Source organism: Nicotiana tabacum, chromosome 9 (assembly GCF_000715075.1).
Source record: "Nicotiana tabacum cultivar K326 chromosome 9, ASM71507v2, whole genome shotgun sequence".
NCBI lineage: Eukaryota > Viridiplantae > Streptophyta > Magnoliopsida > Solanales > Solanaceae > Nicotiana > Nicotiana tabacum.
The window spans coordinates 89,290,617-89,307,849 of record NC_134088.1 but is presented as its reverse complement, the minus strand read 5'-3'; the positions used below and the strand labels follow the sequence as shown (position 1 = coordinate 89,307,849).

Genomic DNA, 17,233 nt, shown 5'->3' with positions numbered 1-17,233 from the left:
TAAGGGGTAATTTGTGGGGCCATTTAATTTGTGTGATAATAAAAGTTTCTCATTAAGAGTAAAATGGTAAAATGAAGAGTTTAAAATTGAATTATTTTCAATTGTAGAAATGTGTCATTTTTTTTGAACGGACCAATAAAGAAAGTGTGTCATCTAAATTGTAACGAAAAGAGTAACATAATAAGGGTAGTAGAAATAATTTTTCTTAGCTCAATATCTAACACTTAACATACTTGTAATATGTCATTTATCTTCTTTTTTTAAAGTTATTACTTTATTAGTATAATAATTAATGAGTGCTTGTAAATTATTATTATTTTTAAAGTAATCATCAGCATTGCAATTAAGCTATTATGTATAAAAGCTAAAGGAAATTATCTACATCTTTCTAGATTATTAATTTTCTTCCTACAAAAAATCACTTGCAATTTTTTGGGTATTACCAAATCTGATTTGTGAAAATTACCTAACAAATTAACAATTACATCGTTTAACAATTATAAATCCCAAAAGAAAAATAAAAGAAAGGTTACAAAGCGAAAAATGGAAAAAATGGCGTCGCCCGGACTCGAACCGGAGACCTTCAGTGTGTTAGACTGACGTGATAACCAACTACACCACGACACCATTACGTTAAAAGAGTCTTATTAGTTTTATATATATTTAAAGTTTATAATTGAGGCAATAATTTCCATGTGGTCTCGGTTAGGATTGAGGAGGAAGCAAGAGAGATGGTAGTAGTAGTAGTAGTGAGAGTGAACTCACTAAAGCCATTGGCATGGACTCCATTTCCTTCTCTAAATAGCTTCAACTGGCCCTGGGTTCTTGTAAGAAAACATTCAAGAGTAGTAAGAGCCTTAACAAGTAGTCAAGTAGCAGCTGATGATCAGAGAGAGCCACAAATAATGAGCAAAGTCATTGACTCACATTTGCATGTCTGGGCATCCCCACAAGAGGTACATATCACAAGATTTTGTACTTAATTTTTATTTGGCAAGATTATGTTGAAGTATGAGGAATTAATTTATGTGTGTTTCTTTGGAATTTGTTAGGCTGCAGAAAACTACCCTTATTTTCCTGGCCAAGTGCCTAGTTTGCCTGGTCATGTCGATTACCTGCTCGAGGTACGCTTTACCGTTTTCACTTTTTGATATTATAGATGCCTCTTTATGTTTTTCTTCTTTTGGGTTTGTTTGGTACGAATGCAATTTTTATCTTTAGATTAGTATTATCCTTGATAAATCATGTTCTAGTGTTAGATTATGTTAAGCTGTTCAAATGTTTTCTCCAAGATTACCAAAGTGAATATTACTTCTACATGGTTTGGTGTGGGGAAAAGTATTTCTTTTAAAATGATTTCCTTGATATATCATTTTCTAGGTTTGGTTATCTTGAATTGTTAAAATGTACTCTTTAAGAAAAATATTTATGGAAAGAGGAAAAATGGCTTCCATATGCTTCCTTTTACAAATATCTAAAGCCTAATGGTTATTTCATATCCAACACTTGGCAATCGGTGTCAACTTTTAATGCTCAAAAATTTCATATAAACACAACCTCATATCCTCACCTTGGATGATCATGATATATCACCTATTTTAGTATCCAACGAAGCATTTGAAAGTGATCCAGAAAATGACTTTCTATGGTAAAACATTTTCGTTGAAAACACTTCCTACATACCAAAGATGCTTCTCCTGTTGTCACTGTTGAGTGTTGATTGTCACAATGCTTTCATTGTACCAACATTTGAAATCCCTTCAAATGTTTATGTTTCGAGCAGTGTATGGAAGAAGCAGGTGTGGATGGAGCACTTATTGTTCAACCCATTAATCACAAGTTTGATCATTCTTATGTTACCAGGTCATTTCATTTCTCTCTTCACTATATTGAATTTCCAGCCTTTTCTTTTATCTATAAGAAGTAGATTTCCAGCTTTCGGTAAATAAAGTTGTTCCTTAAGTAGTACTTGTATAATAAAAGATTTGTCAATTGTCTTCAGTAAGATGCTTGTTTTCAATACATTACTAATAGTAGCAAATGGCTATTCCAAACTAACATCTGTACATGTGTCTTTCAACTATCGAGGATATTGCACCAGATATTATTTACCCTCTTTTTTCTCCTTCCCTTAAACTGCGAGTACAAATGTATTATTTGTGTATTCTTCGGTCTTCTAGTTGGTTAATTATCTTCTGTTGGTAGCAGTCATATTGACTTGAGAGATTGTTTGCCCTATGCATAATTACTTTTATCCAGTGTGCTGAAGAAGTTTCCAACAAAATTCGTCGGCTGTTGCCTCGCAAATCCAGCAGAAGATGGGAGTGGAATAAAGCAGCTTGAAGATCTAGTTTTAAAGGTTTGGTAACTCATATTTATAGATATTAATGTTTTCATTATTTGGGTATTATGTTGACAAAAGATACCACTCATTCTAGGATGGTTATCGTGCTGTTCGCTTTAATCCGTATCTTTGGCCTACTGGTGAAAAGGTATCAATCTTGATGCAGAATCTTTCCTTCCGTAATATTGATCTCAGAGTTTACTTTGCCGTGGACCTTAGTATTGCCAATGAAGTTTATCAGAGTATGAGACATTAAACTCTTTAAAAGATCTGTTATGTTGGAAGAACCTATGAAGTTTTCTTTTAACCATACGTTCCTTCCTTTATGGTTAACTAGATGCAAAGAAAACACATATCCAGCCAGAAATTAGAAGAAAATCAGATACATACCTAATAAGTCTTGTACTTGGTTATGCCTTCAAATTCTAAGAGTGATGTAACGCTGAACTGGGTGGACTTGTTTTTGGTAATTGCCACTAACCATGTTGAGTCTTTTAGCAGATGACAAATGAAATTGGGAAGGCATTATTCTCAAATGCTGGAGAGCTTGGAGTTCCAGTTGGTTTCATGTGTATGAAGGTACTTCAATTACTAGCATTCAACTCTTTGGGAAATGCATAAAAACTCTAAGTAATAATGTTGCCATAAACTGTTTATCCGTGGTACTATTACAAGCTCTTCAGTTGAGGAGAGCATTGTTCAACTCAATGTTTTTCCATGAAGTTCTCATTCTGCGTCTACAATAATGATGCTAACAGTAGACTATGAGATGACTCTAAGATGGATTCTTTCAGGGTCTGGATTTGCATTTGCCAGAAATTGAGGAACTGTGCACAGGATTTCCCTCAACTGTTGTTTTGCTTGATCATCTGGCTTTCTGTAAGCCCCCAAAGTAAGTCATCGCTGAAGTTCTTTTCTGAATTGTCATTCATTGGTGAGAATAGAGGATAACGTTAGGTGATTTGTCTGAATGTCTTGTAGCAATGATGAAGAAAGACCAAGTTTCTCAGAACTGTTAAAGCTTTCAAGATTCCCGCAGGTAACTTTTGCTGAAAGTCTAATTGGATTTCTTTAGTCTACACTTGATGAATATTTAACATCTGCACTTTAACTGCTTCGGATCCTGCAGAAGACAACTAAATCTGTGTAAACAAAAACTAACCAATTAACATGTTCTTTGCTCGCAACATTCTCAAGATTTTAAACCTTTATAGTTGGGCTCAAGGCACTGAAACTCTCTTTTGGACTTTAGCCTGAGACCTGCCTAATCAGTAATCATCCTTTTTTAAGATACATGCACACAACATTTTATTCTCTAGTTCTGATCTTGTCCCAAACCAAAAATAAGAGCTGGAAGATAATTTGACTGTTTTTAGCATTATTCTGAAGTATTATTGACAAATCTCTTCCTAGTGTTAACTGAACTCAAACAGATGGGGAAAGGAAAGTCCCGGACTTTGAAATTCAATTACCAAATTGTTTCCTTCTTAGCCTACTTTAATCAGCAACAGTTGGCTTATGGTCATTAAGTTGATTGATATCTGAGATAGTAATTGCATTGTGCGTGACAGGTATACGTAAAATTCAGTGCTCTGTTCAGAGTGTCAAGAAATCGGTATCCATATGAGGACTTGTCTCAAGTTCTGGCCCAACTAGTCTCCAGTTATGGTGCACACCGTGTCATGTGGGGAAGGTAATAAATCACCGTCATAATTGTTCATTGCACATCAGAACCACCTTAGAACTTCTAAATAGATTGCTAAATGTTATCGGGTGTATCTGAATCCGAATCTATTTACATGCTACAGTGACTTTCCCTACGTTGTTCCTGAGTGCGGGTATAAAGAAGCAAGAGAAGCAGTTCACCTTCTTGCTAAGCAGGGACATTTACCTCCTCCTGCCACGGAGTGGATCTTGGGTAAAACAATTATGCAGCTCTTTGATGGAAAATGGAGTTCTGCAGTAACATGTTGACTACAAAACATAACTGGGCATAACAGGTTGATGAGTTCCAAACGCGTCATTGAAACCTTAGTTGTACTTTAGCAGAGCAAAGAAGACTAGCTTTGTAAGCATTACTGCTATAACCTCTTTTCTTGGAGGCACAAACAATACATCTATGGTATATAATATAACCAACTCATTAAATGCATAAGCAGTTTCAATTTTCCCATGTTTGGTCCAAAACATTTTCTCTAGGAAAACAAGTTCCTTAAAAATCAGAAAAGGCCTTCCATGCTGATTGGCCCCCCCCCCCCCCCTCTAGATGCTGCCTGGATACCTCATTTTTTAAGTTAAACTAGGCCAACGATAAGTTATTTCTCAAAAAAATAACAATATGCATGCTCCAGAGTTGGCTCTAATTGCATTTCATGCTTCAAATTGTTTTCGATGATACATAGTTGCATGAGCTTTGCTACAACTTCACTGGGTTTCATTGGCTCAACTTGATGTGTAGTACTTTTGTGGGAGTACATATATTATTAGGTTTACAAGTCTTGCAATCTTAAAACTTAAATCAGTAGATATTACTCAGAACTTTTATAAATGAGGTGTATAATGTCAGTGTATTATGCTAAACTCAATAATACAAGGGCAAAGGTCCAAATATGCCCTTGTGTTATACGAAATTGAGCACATTTGCTCTTTGTTAATACTTTAGCTCAAATATGCCCTTACCGTCACATAGTTGGTCCATATATGCGCTTAGAGTTACACAGTTGTCCCATATATGCCCTTTTCGAAACGAAATTCACCCAAACTAATTAGCTCTTTCTTTAATTGTATTAAAGTTTATTACAAACACTATTTCCTTTTTATTAGTACTTTTGTTTCTTTACATTTCTCTTTTCTTTCTTCTTTTTTCTTTTCTTCTCTTTTTTTTTTCCTTTTTCTTTCTCCCTTATCCGATTTCCTACATTAATGATGTCTTCTCCATTTTCATCACCAATTTCACTTGACAAAACTCATGAATTCCAATTACTAAGAAAATTCTCCCATAAGGTAATCAAGTTCCAATTTCACTGGCCCTCTAAATAAACGAAATTAAATTGTTCCAAAAATTATGGTTTAAACTTTAAAATAATAAAAATATCTCAACCTTTAACAATACTCAAAAGACCAAAATATTTAAATTGTTTCCAGAAAGATAATTTAATGATTAAAAGCCTAGAGTTCAAGTTGTAGTGTTATAAATTTGAGTTGTTAGTCTTTTTTCAGCTGGACATTTTCTATTTTTTTTTATTAACTATGTAGATTAGGGGTGTACATGGAACGGGTTGGTTCGATTTTTATCAAAATCAAACCAAACCAATTATATCGGTTTGGATTGTTCGATTTTGTTGGATTTTCGGATTTTTTGTTACATAAATATTATTTCAATCTTACTTTGTTAAATTTTTAAAAAAATTGACAAACATATGATCTATAAAGATATTCTTATGGGAGAATTTTCTTAGTAATTGAAATTCATGAGTTTTGTCAAGTGAAATTGGTGATGAAAATGGAGAAGACATCATTAATGAAGGAAATCGGATAAGGGAGAAAGAAAAAGGAAGGAAAAAAAAAGAGAAGAAAAGAAGAAAGAGAAAGGTAAAGAAAAAAAAAGTACTAATAAAAAGGAAATAGTGTTTGTAATACACTTTAATATAATTAACGAAAGAGTTAATTAGTTTAGGTGTATTCCGTCTCGAAAAGGGCATATATGGGTCAATTGTGTAACTCGAAGGGAATATATAGACTAACTATGTGACGGTAAGGGCATATTTGAGCTAAAGTATTAACGAAGAGCAAATGTGCTCAATTTCGTATAATATAGAGGGCACATTTGGACCTTTTCCGATAATACAATGCTTCAAATCGTTTTCAATGATACATAGTACTATAGTAGTATGCATGCGCCAGGGTTAGCATTAGCTTTGCTACAACTTCACTTGCTTTTACGGCACAAATCAACCTTAACATGCCTCACTGTGGGCCAGGAAGATTTTATATCACAATTCACGGCTGAGTATTTAAAATGAACAAGGCAACAAAACTAACAGGCTGGAAACAATATACACTTACTAGGATTTAGGACACATTATGTTACATTTGATCCGTAAAGATTTTTCCTACCTTGTCCCAACCAATTGGTTATCATTTCGGACACAAGCTACATCCCAAAGTCACCCCTACTCTACTGGGATGCAGATTGGTGAGAAGGGGGAAGAAAAAGAAAAAAAAACTAAAGAATAGTGAGAGAACTTTACAGAGACTTAAAAAATCTGTACAGCAAGAGAATTAATTGGGACAACATAAAAGTTACAACTGTACAGCCACTAATCTTCTATCCGCTGTATCTCACCCATCATGATGCGATTGCTTGTGACCTTGAATCCAAGAAGAGCTGGATCGATTTGTCTTCCTTTCTTCCCTTTTTTCTTGCTGCTGCTACGGACGACACCCTGTGTTCCATCTAATGATTCTGAAGCATGAGCCTCCTGGGCTGTTGGCTTCTTCGCACTACTCTTAACCATGTCACTGAATGATGTCTCTGAAACATCAGAATCACTACATGAGGCAGTTCGCCTAAAGCGCACATCTTTCTTTCCAGGTGTCACGATGTCAGGGGCTTGATTTGCTGTGTTGCCTCCAACTTCTACTGTCCCCCCTAATGGGAAAAATTAAAGGTGTTAAAACGAAAGGCATTAGCAACTGCTGGTGGAAAGAACTAGAGGCATGATGGAAAAGCAGACCAATACTACTAGTATATTCCGCCCACATCTTCAAGGTGCAATACAGGTTGGGACCACAGTAAAAATCCAGACCATACAAGAGATAACTAACAACAAAAGCAGAAAGATAAACTACCTTCAGAAACCATGGCATTCGAAGGATTTTTCCCTCTAACAAGTGAATCAGAAGTCAATTCAGAAAACCCTTCCAGGCTAGATGACGCTCGCGAGACAGGTGGACGCTTCAGCAAAATGTTTTCTGGCCTTTTTGATGTCATTGCAGACATCCTATCCAAAAAAAAGAACCAAACAGATGCATTATGCAAACATTACCAGGGTTATCTTCATGATAACACATACATAATCTCGTATAGCAATACCAGACAGACCTGATTGGTAGTCCACCAACGCATACATACACAAGAATGTCATATTTCATGAGAGGAAACCTTTTTTCTTTTATTTTTTGATTAATGGGAGAGGAAGAAACTACTAGAATGGATAAATAACAATTGATCATTGGTGTCCCTTATGTTACAAACTTACAATGATAACCATATTCCTGAGACAAACAGAATTAAAAGAAGTTTAACCATGGAAACAGTAAGCCAAAAATAAAATTAGACCTTTACTCGGATAGAAGCAGGTGATAATCCTTACCGTTCCTTAGCAGGTTCCTCTGGCAAAGAGTCACCTGTACCAATCTTGTCATCATACAAGCCAACATTACCACCTGAAGTCGGGTTGAAACAGTTGTCATTTCTCCACAAAAACAAAAAATCCAACCAGGAAAATAGAGCGCAAGAGACAGACTAACACTAACCTCCAGTCCCAAGTGAAGTAGGCCTGCGGAGAATGTTTACTGGGATGTCCCCTGTTATAGCCGCCAGACCAGCTTGCTCGACAGCATTTTCTCGAGCCTCTGAGTGCCTCTGCATAAACCATCTTGAAATTTAAGCACAGCTGTATTACCTCGACATATTAAACACATCTAGTCAGGTATCATACCTGGAAGACATCACCGATGCTGGAAAAGAGAGGATTAGCTTCAGCCAACGCTCCAGAATGAGATTTGTGGGGCAATCTTTCACAACCAGCAAGAACACGGGACCTCTCATCCACAAGATCTCTCTGTGGTAGCAGAACTGAAGTAGAACCGAATGACCCTACAGAGAAGGTTTGGTTTTGACTCATATCCTGATTCAATAGGGGATTAATTGAGTGGTTTGCTGAATTTGTCCCAAGAACATGACCAGACAGTATCTCATGTGCAATTCCATTGGGCATTTCTGCTTGCTCAGTTGACTGCTGGCCATAGTTAGGATGAAGCAGTTCCATAAGCAATCGCTTTGAACTGTCATCATTCATACCAGCTGACATCCACATACTAGGATCTTCGGAAACCTGTTTGATATCAAAATCCTTTTTTTCCCTCTCACTATTGAGATTCAGTTGCTTCATTCGGGATTCCATCCAATCCATAGGTACCTGACCGTTGCTTTTAGACCAATGTTTTTCAATGGTATCTGGATGCAAAGCATGAAACTGGTTCGGAACCAAATGCTGGTGAGGAGATTGCGAGTAGACATCATTTGAGAACCCAGCCATCTGAGCACCTGACTGCATTCTTGAATTCAGATCTTGCATTTCTAAACTTTGTTGCTGCACAAGTGGATTTGCAACATCCATTTTTAATCCAGGACCACCAACTGGTAATGACATTGATCGTTCAAACAGCAACAATCCAGAGTCATAGAGACCATGTGCGAATCTATCTTGTACAGACAAATTCCGTTCAAGGTGACTTAAATGTTCTTCGGGAGATGGTATCTGTTGCTGTTGGTAAAAATCTAATGGTCCAAATCCAGAGTTGGATCGATGAGCATCGGTTGGGATTCGGAGAAACTGACCAGCTTCATCTACAGGCCATACAGAACCAGAATGCCTGTCTTCCTCCATTTCCAATTGTTGCCTTAATCCAACAGGCAACTGCCTGCTATGCAATTGTTCTTGCTGAAGAATTTGATGAGCCAAAGGGTGCATATGTCCATGCTTTGCTCGTGATAGGAGTTCCATTAAATCATTTTGATGCCCTTGATGTGGCATTTGACCAAGTTTAGCCTGAATGAGATGCTCAATTGATGGCTCAGTATGTCTTGGATGAAGGTGAGAGCGTTGTAGTTCAGTTAGAATTTGCTGCTTCATCAAAACCTGTTCCAGAGAATTGTTAGGCCTTGTAGCATCAAGACGTGACTGTGCACGGTTAGTATCAGACATTTGACTCTGCAACAATTGTTCAAGAAGCAACTGTCTAGCATGAGACTGTTGTTGTTCTTTCAGTAGCATCTGCTGTTGATGGAACTGTTGCTGTTGCTGCATTTGCTGATGTTGTTGAAGCTGCAGCTGTCTCTGGTGCTGCAGCTGAAGGGCCATAACGCGTTCCAAATCCTGCTCAATTTGACTGGCAACCTGTGGGTGGTGTACTGAATTATGGCTTGCCCCTCTTTCCAGCATTGCTTCATTCAAGTGGCTGTTATGAGCAGACAGTAAACTATGTGGATGTTGTTGAAGTTGCTGAGAGAGCAGCTTTTCTGCCAATTCAAAATGATTTGGTTCCCGGTCCATGTGCGACAAGCGGTGAGCATCCATGGCATCTTGATATAGGTTTGGGTCAGAAGGAGCATTTCTTCTATAAGCATCCCACATTTCTGCAGTAGAGGTTGACTCGGTCCTTGAACCAAATGGGGCAACCCTTGCAGCTAAAGGGTTTAGAATTTGATCCTGACCACCTCTGCTAAAAGGAACATTTGGAATTTGATCATTCCTTCTTGAAGTGCCTTCGAGCTCGGACCATAACAAACCAAGTGGGTGCATTTTATCTTTCTGACTCGGAGCCCTGGGCTCCATTAATTCACTAGAAATGGGATGATTGGTATTCGAAAGATCAGTGGGGCCCCTCAAAGTTTTTCCAATAGGATTGCCTCTACTTCCGGGTCTACCTGGAAACAAAGTTTCTGCAAATGAAGAAGAATATTTAAAGAATCAGCTACGAAAACGATGTCATCCACAAAAAATATCAACCGTCAAAAACTTAGCAGTGTATAGGGAGGAAAAGGATTGTGATGCCCTCTTTCTATAAGAAGTAATCCTCTACTGGAATAAAACAGGAATTCAATGATAAAATGCTGACAAACCTTCATTTTGACCAACAAATTCATTAAAGTCTTCACTTTGAGAATATGACAGATCAGGTACTTTTGACTGAAAACGCTGTGCAGCAAGACCATCAAAATCAGATGATGGCCAGCTTAATCCATCAAGGGGAGCTGAAGAAACAAGCTCACTAACAGAACTGCGTAAACCAGACTCCAACTTCCCCTCTAATACAGCAGGTTGATCAACCTTAGGGAGATCCGTATTACGGGCATACATATGTCCAAATTTTAAATGCGGCATTACGTCACCCAATTCGTAGAAAGGTGAATCCTCAGGAGCACCTTCAACGCGAACCAGTAAGTCAGTTCCAAAAAATCCTTGCTCAAACCATGAGATGATGTCAACTCCAAGAAATGGTCCCTGAATTTCTCCCTGAGGATCACAATAATACAAACTCAATTCCTCAGGTGGGATATCCCTCTCTAATTGGTTTTCAATACCACTGTGTCTTGAGTTGTTGATATCAGAGGGCATGATATATATAGAATTTGAATTATCGGGAAGCTTTGCACTGACATCAAAAGCAACATTCTGTTCAATGTTCTCAAAGAGTGGGTGCCTAGTTGCTGCATAATCAGGTAACTTGATTTCAGAATGATCAAGTTGAGAACTACTACTATCTTTCAAGCTGCCTATGTTGTCAGCTCTCTTATTGGTCGACAAAATGTCATCCCTAGCAATATCTTCAAAAACTTTCTCTTTTTGTACTTCATGATTTGCATCCCCTTCTAGAGAGACAACAAATTGCTTTGTCAGATCAACAAGAAAAGTAATCCAGATAAGCAACACTTAAAAGAATTCCGAAACACATGAAGTTAAATACTTTACTTACCACCCAATATGACATTGACATCATTTCCACAGAAAAGCCTATTGACATTTGCCTCTTCAACATCTTTTAATATTTTTGGAAACCTATCCCCTGTCTCATCAATGATGTCTGTAGAGAGAATGCCCTGTTTTCCATCGGCAAACTCTGCATCCCCTATTTCTGGAAAATACACACACAAATTCAGAAAGGACGACTTCCACTCAGCGCAGCACCACATGAGAGCGATCAAGAAAAATTACCTGTAACATTATCCGTTGATCGGCCCTTTCTGTAAGAATTGTACATCACACCACTACCAGTAATTTTACCTTGCCATATATCATTAAGGATAGCCTGTAAGATAGATTTAGCAAGCTAAAGTTATAAATATCAATAACTTCATCATTAACTACAGGCAAGAGTGCCAATAATAATGTAATTCACATAGCTCACCTCCTCCTCAGAATCAGGAACAACAAAAGCTAATGGTTCAGTGATACTTAGTTGAGTGATAGGGGGTGCTTCTTCCATATTTACAGGCAAGCTACAAAAAGATTGCTCCAGCTTTTGCCTGCGGTATATATCCAAAATCTTCCCCCGCGGATAACAATATGTGTGAGTTGAGATGCTTGGTTTTCCAGGGACAGAATTGTCAAATTGTGCAGCCCCAATTGCACACCCGGAAGGTTTTAAAATAGCCACACTAGATCTCCCACGCCCCATGGTAAATCCCACATTTGACCCCTCAACTCTTCCTTTCTCCACTCCAAATCCTGGAGCAGCACGATAGGAACCAGGAGCACCAGAGCTACCCTCCAATCTATGCCGTGGTCTCCACTTATCTCGAGTATCCGACTCCCGCTCGGACACAGTACGGTTAGCACCAAATGTTTGAACCTCACTATGAACTTCGTCCTTATCTACATCTATCCTCTTCTCACTCCGTGCTTCCTTTTCTTTGTCTTCAGGACCCCACCTAGAGGACCACTTGGTATCACGTCTTGTGTCATGTCCCAAATTGCGATTATTAACATCGTGCCATCTGTCAGAAGCAGGTAAAGCTCTAGCGTCTGTGGTTTCTTTGGCAGGAGCATTTTCAGCACGGCGATCTGGTTTCCTACGATCTCTTCTACCAAGCAAGCCAGTTTCCCTCTCTTCTTCACGCCATCGGCGACCACTCTCCGTCTCTGCAGCGGGTCTTCTCCAATCTGTTTTTTCATCAGGCACATCTGAACGCCAAGCGTCCTTCTGATTTGAATCAGCAGAACTTCCAAGTGAGAGAGAACTTGGTGCACGCATTTCCTGTGGTGCATAATAGAGTTTCACCCAAAAAAAAAAAAGATTACGGTTGAAGAACTAATAGCAGTAGAGAAGCTAGCAAATGGAAAAGTATAACCAACAAAAATTGAAATACCTAGAGGATGAAGATGGAAAATCCAAATGTAAGATGATAATTTAACTATTTAAGTAGACTAATATCGTTCATGAAGGTGGACAACATTGTTAGAACTCCCTCTGTTTAAGACAACCGAAGCTGCCACAACATGGTATTTGAGAATTTTCTCAAACATGATCTAGAAGGAAATAAGTGACAGTAACCAACCCAACATAACCCTGAAACATGCAATGCAAAATACAGCAAAAGTTAAATTGTGAAATATTTTCCGGGGTAGTTTCGAGTTTATTTGTATACAATAGTCCGAAGAGCAGAATCAATGGTGACATATCCAAATGTAATTTTTAATAAGTTAGCACTGTCAAGAAGGAACATTCATGAAGAAAGCAATTCCTATTATAGTCCATGGATTGTAGATAATATATATCACAAAATCAATAAGTCATCAAAAGCCTAGGCCACTCTTTTACCCCATGTGTGCTCAGTTACAGGTGTAACACTTCTATCTTGAATAGTCCGAGCATATTTCAGTGGCACAGTTTTAATAGCAAGATTGAAGTATATGCCTCAGTCTGCTAGGTTATCAGTAATAACATATCGCTCCTGCATCAAACAAGATGCCACACAGAGTGTGCACCATAATAACAAAGTAATTCACTTCCCAAGGACCCACTACATAATATATAGCACAAAAACACAATTTACAAATTGATCGGACATCTTGAAATTGCAAGGTTAGTGGACAGTGTCTTCACTTCGTTAATATTATATCCACATCAGTCAGGCTGCTATCGACCTTGACAATACAGTAATTCATTATCCAAGGGGCTTTCAGACTAACTTGGACAGTGCGTATCGGATTACTTTTTCTTTTGAAAGTTAGAGTGTGTCTAAGGCAAAGGAAAACTTATTTTATAGCACATTTTAATATTCATCAAACCTTACACATACAGTTAGGTCCAAGTTGATGTTTTCATTACTTGAGATGCTACTAAATTCTTTCCATGGTCTCACAAAGTGTTGACTTCTCCAATTTTAAACCATCTGTCACGAATAATATACACTGATAATAAAAGAATAATAATTTAAAATTTTCCTGAGAATGGATAATATTAAGCTTCACATACATAATTTACCAAAAAATAGGTTACTACAAACATAATTCTTGGAAAGGCAAAGTGCCTGAGGCAACTATAATAAAGATTTCAAAAAAAAATCTAGACTCAACAGTGATCTCCTTTGAAGATTGGTGTCATGTGATTAGGTATTACATAGCAAGAGGACCAACAGTTAACTAGAAGAATAATTAGTATCTTAAATGCAAACTCACCATCTTAGAGTCACTTGGTTTCACATAAAGCCACTGGGGAGACAAAGGAATGTTACTGTCCACCGCTGCTTGATCTAAAGAAAAGGCCAACCAACATAAGCAGCATATCGTGTACATATTAAAAGGTCAAACTCATGAATGGTAAAGCAGCTAAGAAGCTATTTCAACAGTTACAGATAAAGATACATAACCCACATGCAAAGACAATTAAAAAGGGAAATGAACTACCTTTTGAATCGTCAATCGACACCAAGAATGACTTGTCATCATAATTACCTGCAGATGCGTCTTAAGAAATGTAAAGCATGAAAACACAAAATGAAGTAAAAACAACCCCCTCCCGGTACCAACAAAGAAAGAAAAAAGAAGAGAAGGCGAGATGAAAATGAACATCAATTTCCAGCTTGTGCACTAAATCATACCAAAAATGAGAAACATGACACAGATGTGAGAAAATGCGAAAGGGATAACAAACAGGGTCCTAGAAAATGAATATACACTATAATTCAAATCCATTAATCTTCTAATGCCTCGTCCAAACAGTCAAATGTAAATCAGACAAAAAGGTCTGAGTACAATCCGAGCACACTTGCTTCCCCACAGTTTTGCCGAATTCCCCATATTTTAAGGCAAAACGCAATACTTTGAATTCAAAAATCCAATAGAAGCAAAGAAATTGATTTAATCAACAACATACCCATTATTATCCCACACCACACCGTGGGGTCTGGGGAGGGTAGTGTGTAGGCAGGCCTTGCCCCTACCTTGTGAGGGTAGAGAGGCTGTTTCCAATAGACCCTCGGCTCAAGAAAGCATAAGCACCACATTAATGAAATATAGACAAGAAGGGACAGTACCAAAAAGCAATATAAAAACAGAATAAAAACAACAAGACAGTAAGGTGATCAACAATGAAAGAAAATAATGGTTAGTCATAAAAACCTACTACCAACATAAAGAAATTGGTTTAATCTGAATGAAATATACTTCAACCCCAGACTCGTTAAAAGCCCTTTCCATTTAAATAAGGGCAAATAATTTGACAGAGAAATTGATTCAATATCTGACGCAGAAAATCGAAATAAATAAGTAACTACCGAAGGATAGCCTAAAAAACCATAGCAAAAGGGGGTCTGATTCTGATCTGAAACCCTAGAATTAAACGGCAAAGTAAGTACAACTAAAGTCAGATCAATAAAACCCTAATATATAGCATTAATGACATTTTGAATCGAACCAAATGAAAATTAAAAACAAAAAATAGACAATAAAGAGCAGTACCTTTGGAAGAAAGGAGATCGTCAGGGAGATCGAACTTGCTTTTGGCCATTGAATAAGAACAAGATCGATAAGAGCAAACAAAGAGAGAAGTGAAGTTAATGTGGATTTGAATGCCGAGAGAGAGAGAGAGAGAGAGAGAGAGAGAGAGAGAGAGAGACAGTTTTAGGGTTCGAATACAAAGCTATGAACAACAAGAGACTGTTGCAGAGAGAGAGAGAACAGAGAGAGAAAGGGGTGAGGGTTTGTGTTGGGTGGTCAGAAGGGCCAAATCAGCGTAATTCCGAACAATTATGTTATCCTTTTCTCTTTGCTTTTTCCCCTTTCCAATTTTATTTATACTAAACTCGTTTCGTTGCGGGTTGATAAGCGAGTTGCTGTTGGGTCAAGTTTTTGGGATGCCAAAATCATTTTTTTGGTTAAACAAAGCACTTTTATAGAAATTTAAAGTGTTTGATCAAGGGTAAAAGTGATTTTAAGCATAGAAGTTATTTTTTTATTTTTAGAAAGAAACTACAATATCTAGCTTCTTTCAAGAAATAGAACAAATAGAAAATTAACTTTTTCAATATGATATTATTCTTTTTTGTAATTTATCCTCAAAAGTACTTTTTTGAAAAGATTGGCCAAACATATAATTTGCTTATCAAAAATTGCAAAAAATACTTTCCAAATGAATAGGCCAAACACAAATTGTTACTCTCCAAAAGTATTTTTTCAGAAAGTACTTTTCAAAATAAGCCGTTTTTGACAGCTTGGCCGATCGGGCTCTTACAGTTTGTTTGGCCAAACTTCTAAAATCAGCTTATTTCAAAAAGTGCTAGCAAAAAAGTATTTTTGGTGAGAAACAGTTTGTGTTTGGCTAATTAATTTGAAAAGTATGTTTGAGCAATAGTTAGTATTTGGCCAAGTTTTTAAAAAGTGCTTCTAAGTGTATTTTTCTCAAAAATACTTTTCACAAAAGTGCTTTCGGAAAAAACTACTTTTATCTGTTTCTCAAAAATTATTTCTACTTCTACTCAAAATCATTTTTTTTCCTTTTAAAAGTTTGGCTAAACACCTTAACTTTGGGGGGAAAAAATACTTTTGGCACAAAAAAAACCCTTTTAGTCGAAAAGAAGCTTGGCCAAACAGGTTCTTAATCAGTGTCGGATCCAGTGCATTAGTTTCGGGTTCTAGTAAATCCAGTAACTTTTGTCTAAATTATGTATTTGTATTGAAGAATTCACTAATTGTATAAAAATATTTAGCTTGAAACTCAGTCAGTTAATTCAGTTACAATTGTATATTAACTTGAGATTTTTGTAGAAACTCATAAACTTAAAATTCTGGATACACCTCTACTCTTAATCTATATTGGATTTATCATACATAATTCGTTGTCATACATAACAATTGGGATTATTTTAATCCTAGACCAATAATATTACCATATTGAACTAACAATGAAGTAACTTGGCATATGGTATATGAAATTTTTAAGTACGATGGTTTGAACTCGGAGAGATGGATTGATTAAATGACCATATAAATATGCTAGTTTGAGTCAATTATGTAGTTGTTTCCTCCTCCTACATTTTCTTATTTTTTTTTCCTATGTTGGTGAGAGACCGTAAAAGGATGAAATATTCACGATTTAACAAAATGTTAAAATTTGGAACCTTTTCAATTATAATTTAGAATTTGTTATAAGAAATATAAGAGACTTATTCCCAATTCATGTTACATATTTTATATTATAAAATTTACTCATTGCTATTACGAGTCAAACCAATTATGCAGGCTTTACCTTCTTGTGTAGTGTGGGAATTATGGAAGAGAAGGAATAGCATGAAGTATGGAGATACTGTCTCAACTAGTCGTGTGATATACCAAGTCTCATCCAGTCTACAAGGCCTTGTACAAGTAAGAAAGCCAGGAGTGTGTAGTGTTTCACACAAATGGCATGAATTACTATTGATGATGGAAAATTATACTCCTCGATTAAAGGTTGACAAAGTTTGTTGGGATTTGCTAGGGGATGGCTGGCTCAAAGTAAACATAGATGGTGCATCAAAAAGGAACCCAGGAAGGACTGCAATTGGATACTGCATAAGGAATGAAATTGGAGATATATGTTATGCAGTAGGAAAGGAAGTACATA

The 17,233-nt window shown here is 36.9% G+C and overlaps 2 protein-coding genes and 1 non-coding gene across 8 annotated transcripts; 1 reads left to right on the top strand and 2 right to left on the bottom strand.

Moving 5' to 3' along the window:
- Window positions 1–553: 553 nt before the first annotated feature.
- On the bottom strand, window positions 554–627 carry TRNAV-AAC (transfer RNA valine (anticodon AAC)). Its single transcript has one exon. It is a non-coding gene; the product is annotated as a tRNA-Val (tRNA).
- A 75-nt stretch (window positions 628–702) lies between these two features.
- Window positions 703–4,517, top strand: LOC107779076 (uncharacterized). 2 transcript variants are annotated; one of them, XM_075221839.1, is made up of 10 exons: window positions 703–956; window positions 1,053–1,124; window positions 1,784–1,863; window positions 2,260–2,359; window positions 2,439–2,492; window positions 2,843–2,923; window positions 3,139–3,236; window positions 3,326–3,383; window positions 3,916–4,037; window positions 4,153–4,517. In XM_075221839.1, the coding sequence occupies exons 1-10, from the start codon at window positions 732–734 to the stop codon at window positions 4,316–4,318; spliced, it is 1,056 nt and encodes a 351-aa protein (XP_075077940.1). In that variant the 5' UTR covers window positions 703–731; the 3' UTR covers window positions 4,319–4,517. The 2 variants fall into 2 exon arrangements, with proteins under 2 accessions (XP_075077940.1, XP_016454903.1); XM_016599417.2 differs by having other exon boundaries at window positions 705–956; window positions 2,846–2,923.
- A 1,812-nt stretch (window positions 4,518–6,329) lies between these two features.
- On the bottom strand, window positions 6,330–15,413 carry LOC107769748 (uncharacterized). Of its 5 annotated transcripts, none has more exons than XM_016588996.2 (12): window positions 15,094–15,413; window positions 14,041–14,100; window positions 13,813–13,886; window positions 11,540–12,388; window positions 11,347–11,440; window positions 11,108–11,266; window positions 10,254–11,003; window positions 8,068–10,073; window positions 7,883–7,991; window positions 7,720–7,792; window positions 7,196–7,347; window positions 6,330–6,995 (listed from the first exon to the last, which is right to left on the bottom strand). In XM_016588996.2, exons 1-12 carry the CDS (start codon window positions 15,140–15,142, stop codon window positions 6,664–6,666), a joined length of 4,707 nt encoding a protein of 1,568 aa, XP_016444482.2. In that variant the 5' UTR covers window positions 15,143–15,413; the 3' UTR covers window positions 6,330–6,663. The 5 variants fall into 5 exon arrangements, with proteins under 5 accessions (XP_016444482.2, XP_016444496.2, XP_075077938.1 ...); XM_016589010.2 differs by having other exon boundaries at window positions 14,041–14,088; window positions 15,094–15,411; XM_075221837.1 differs by having other exon boundaries at window positions 10,254–11,000; window positions 14,041–14,088; window positions 15,094–15,402.
- Between the last annotated feature and the right edge of the window lie 1,820 nt (window positions 15,414–17,233).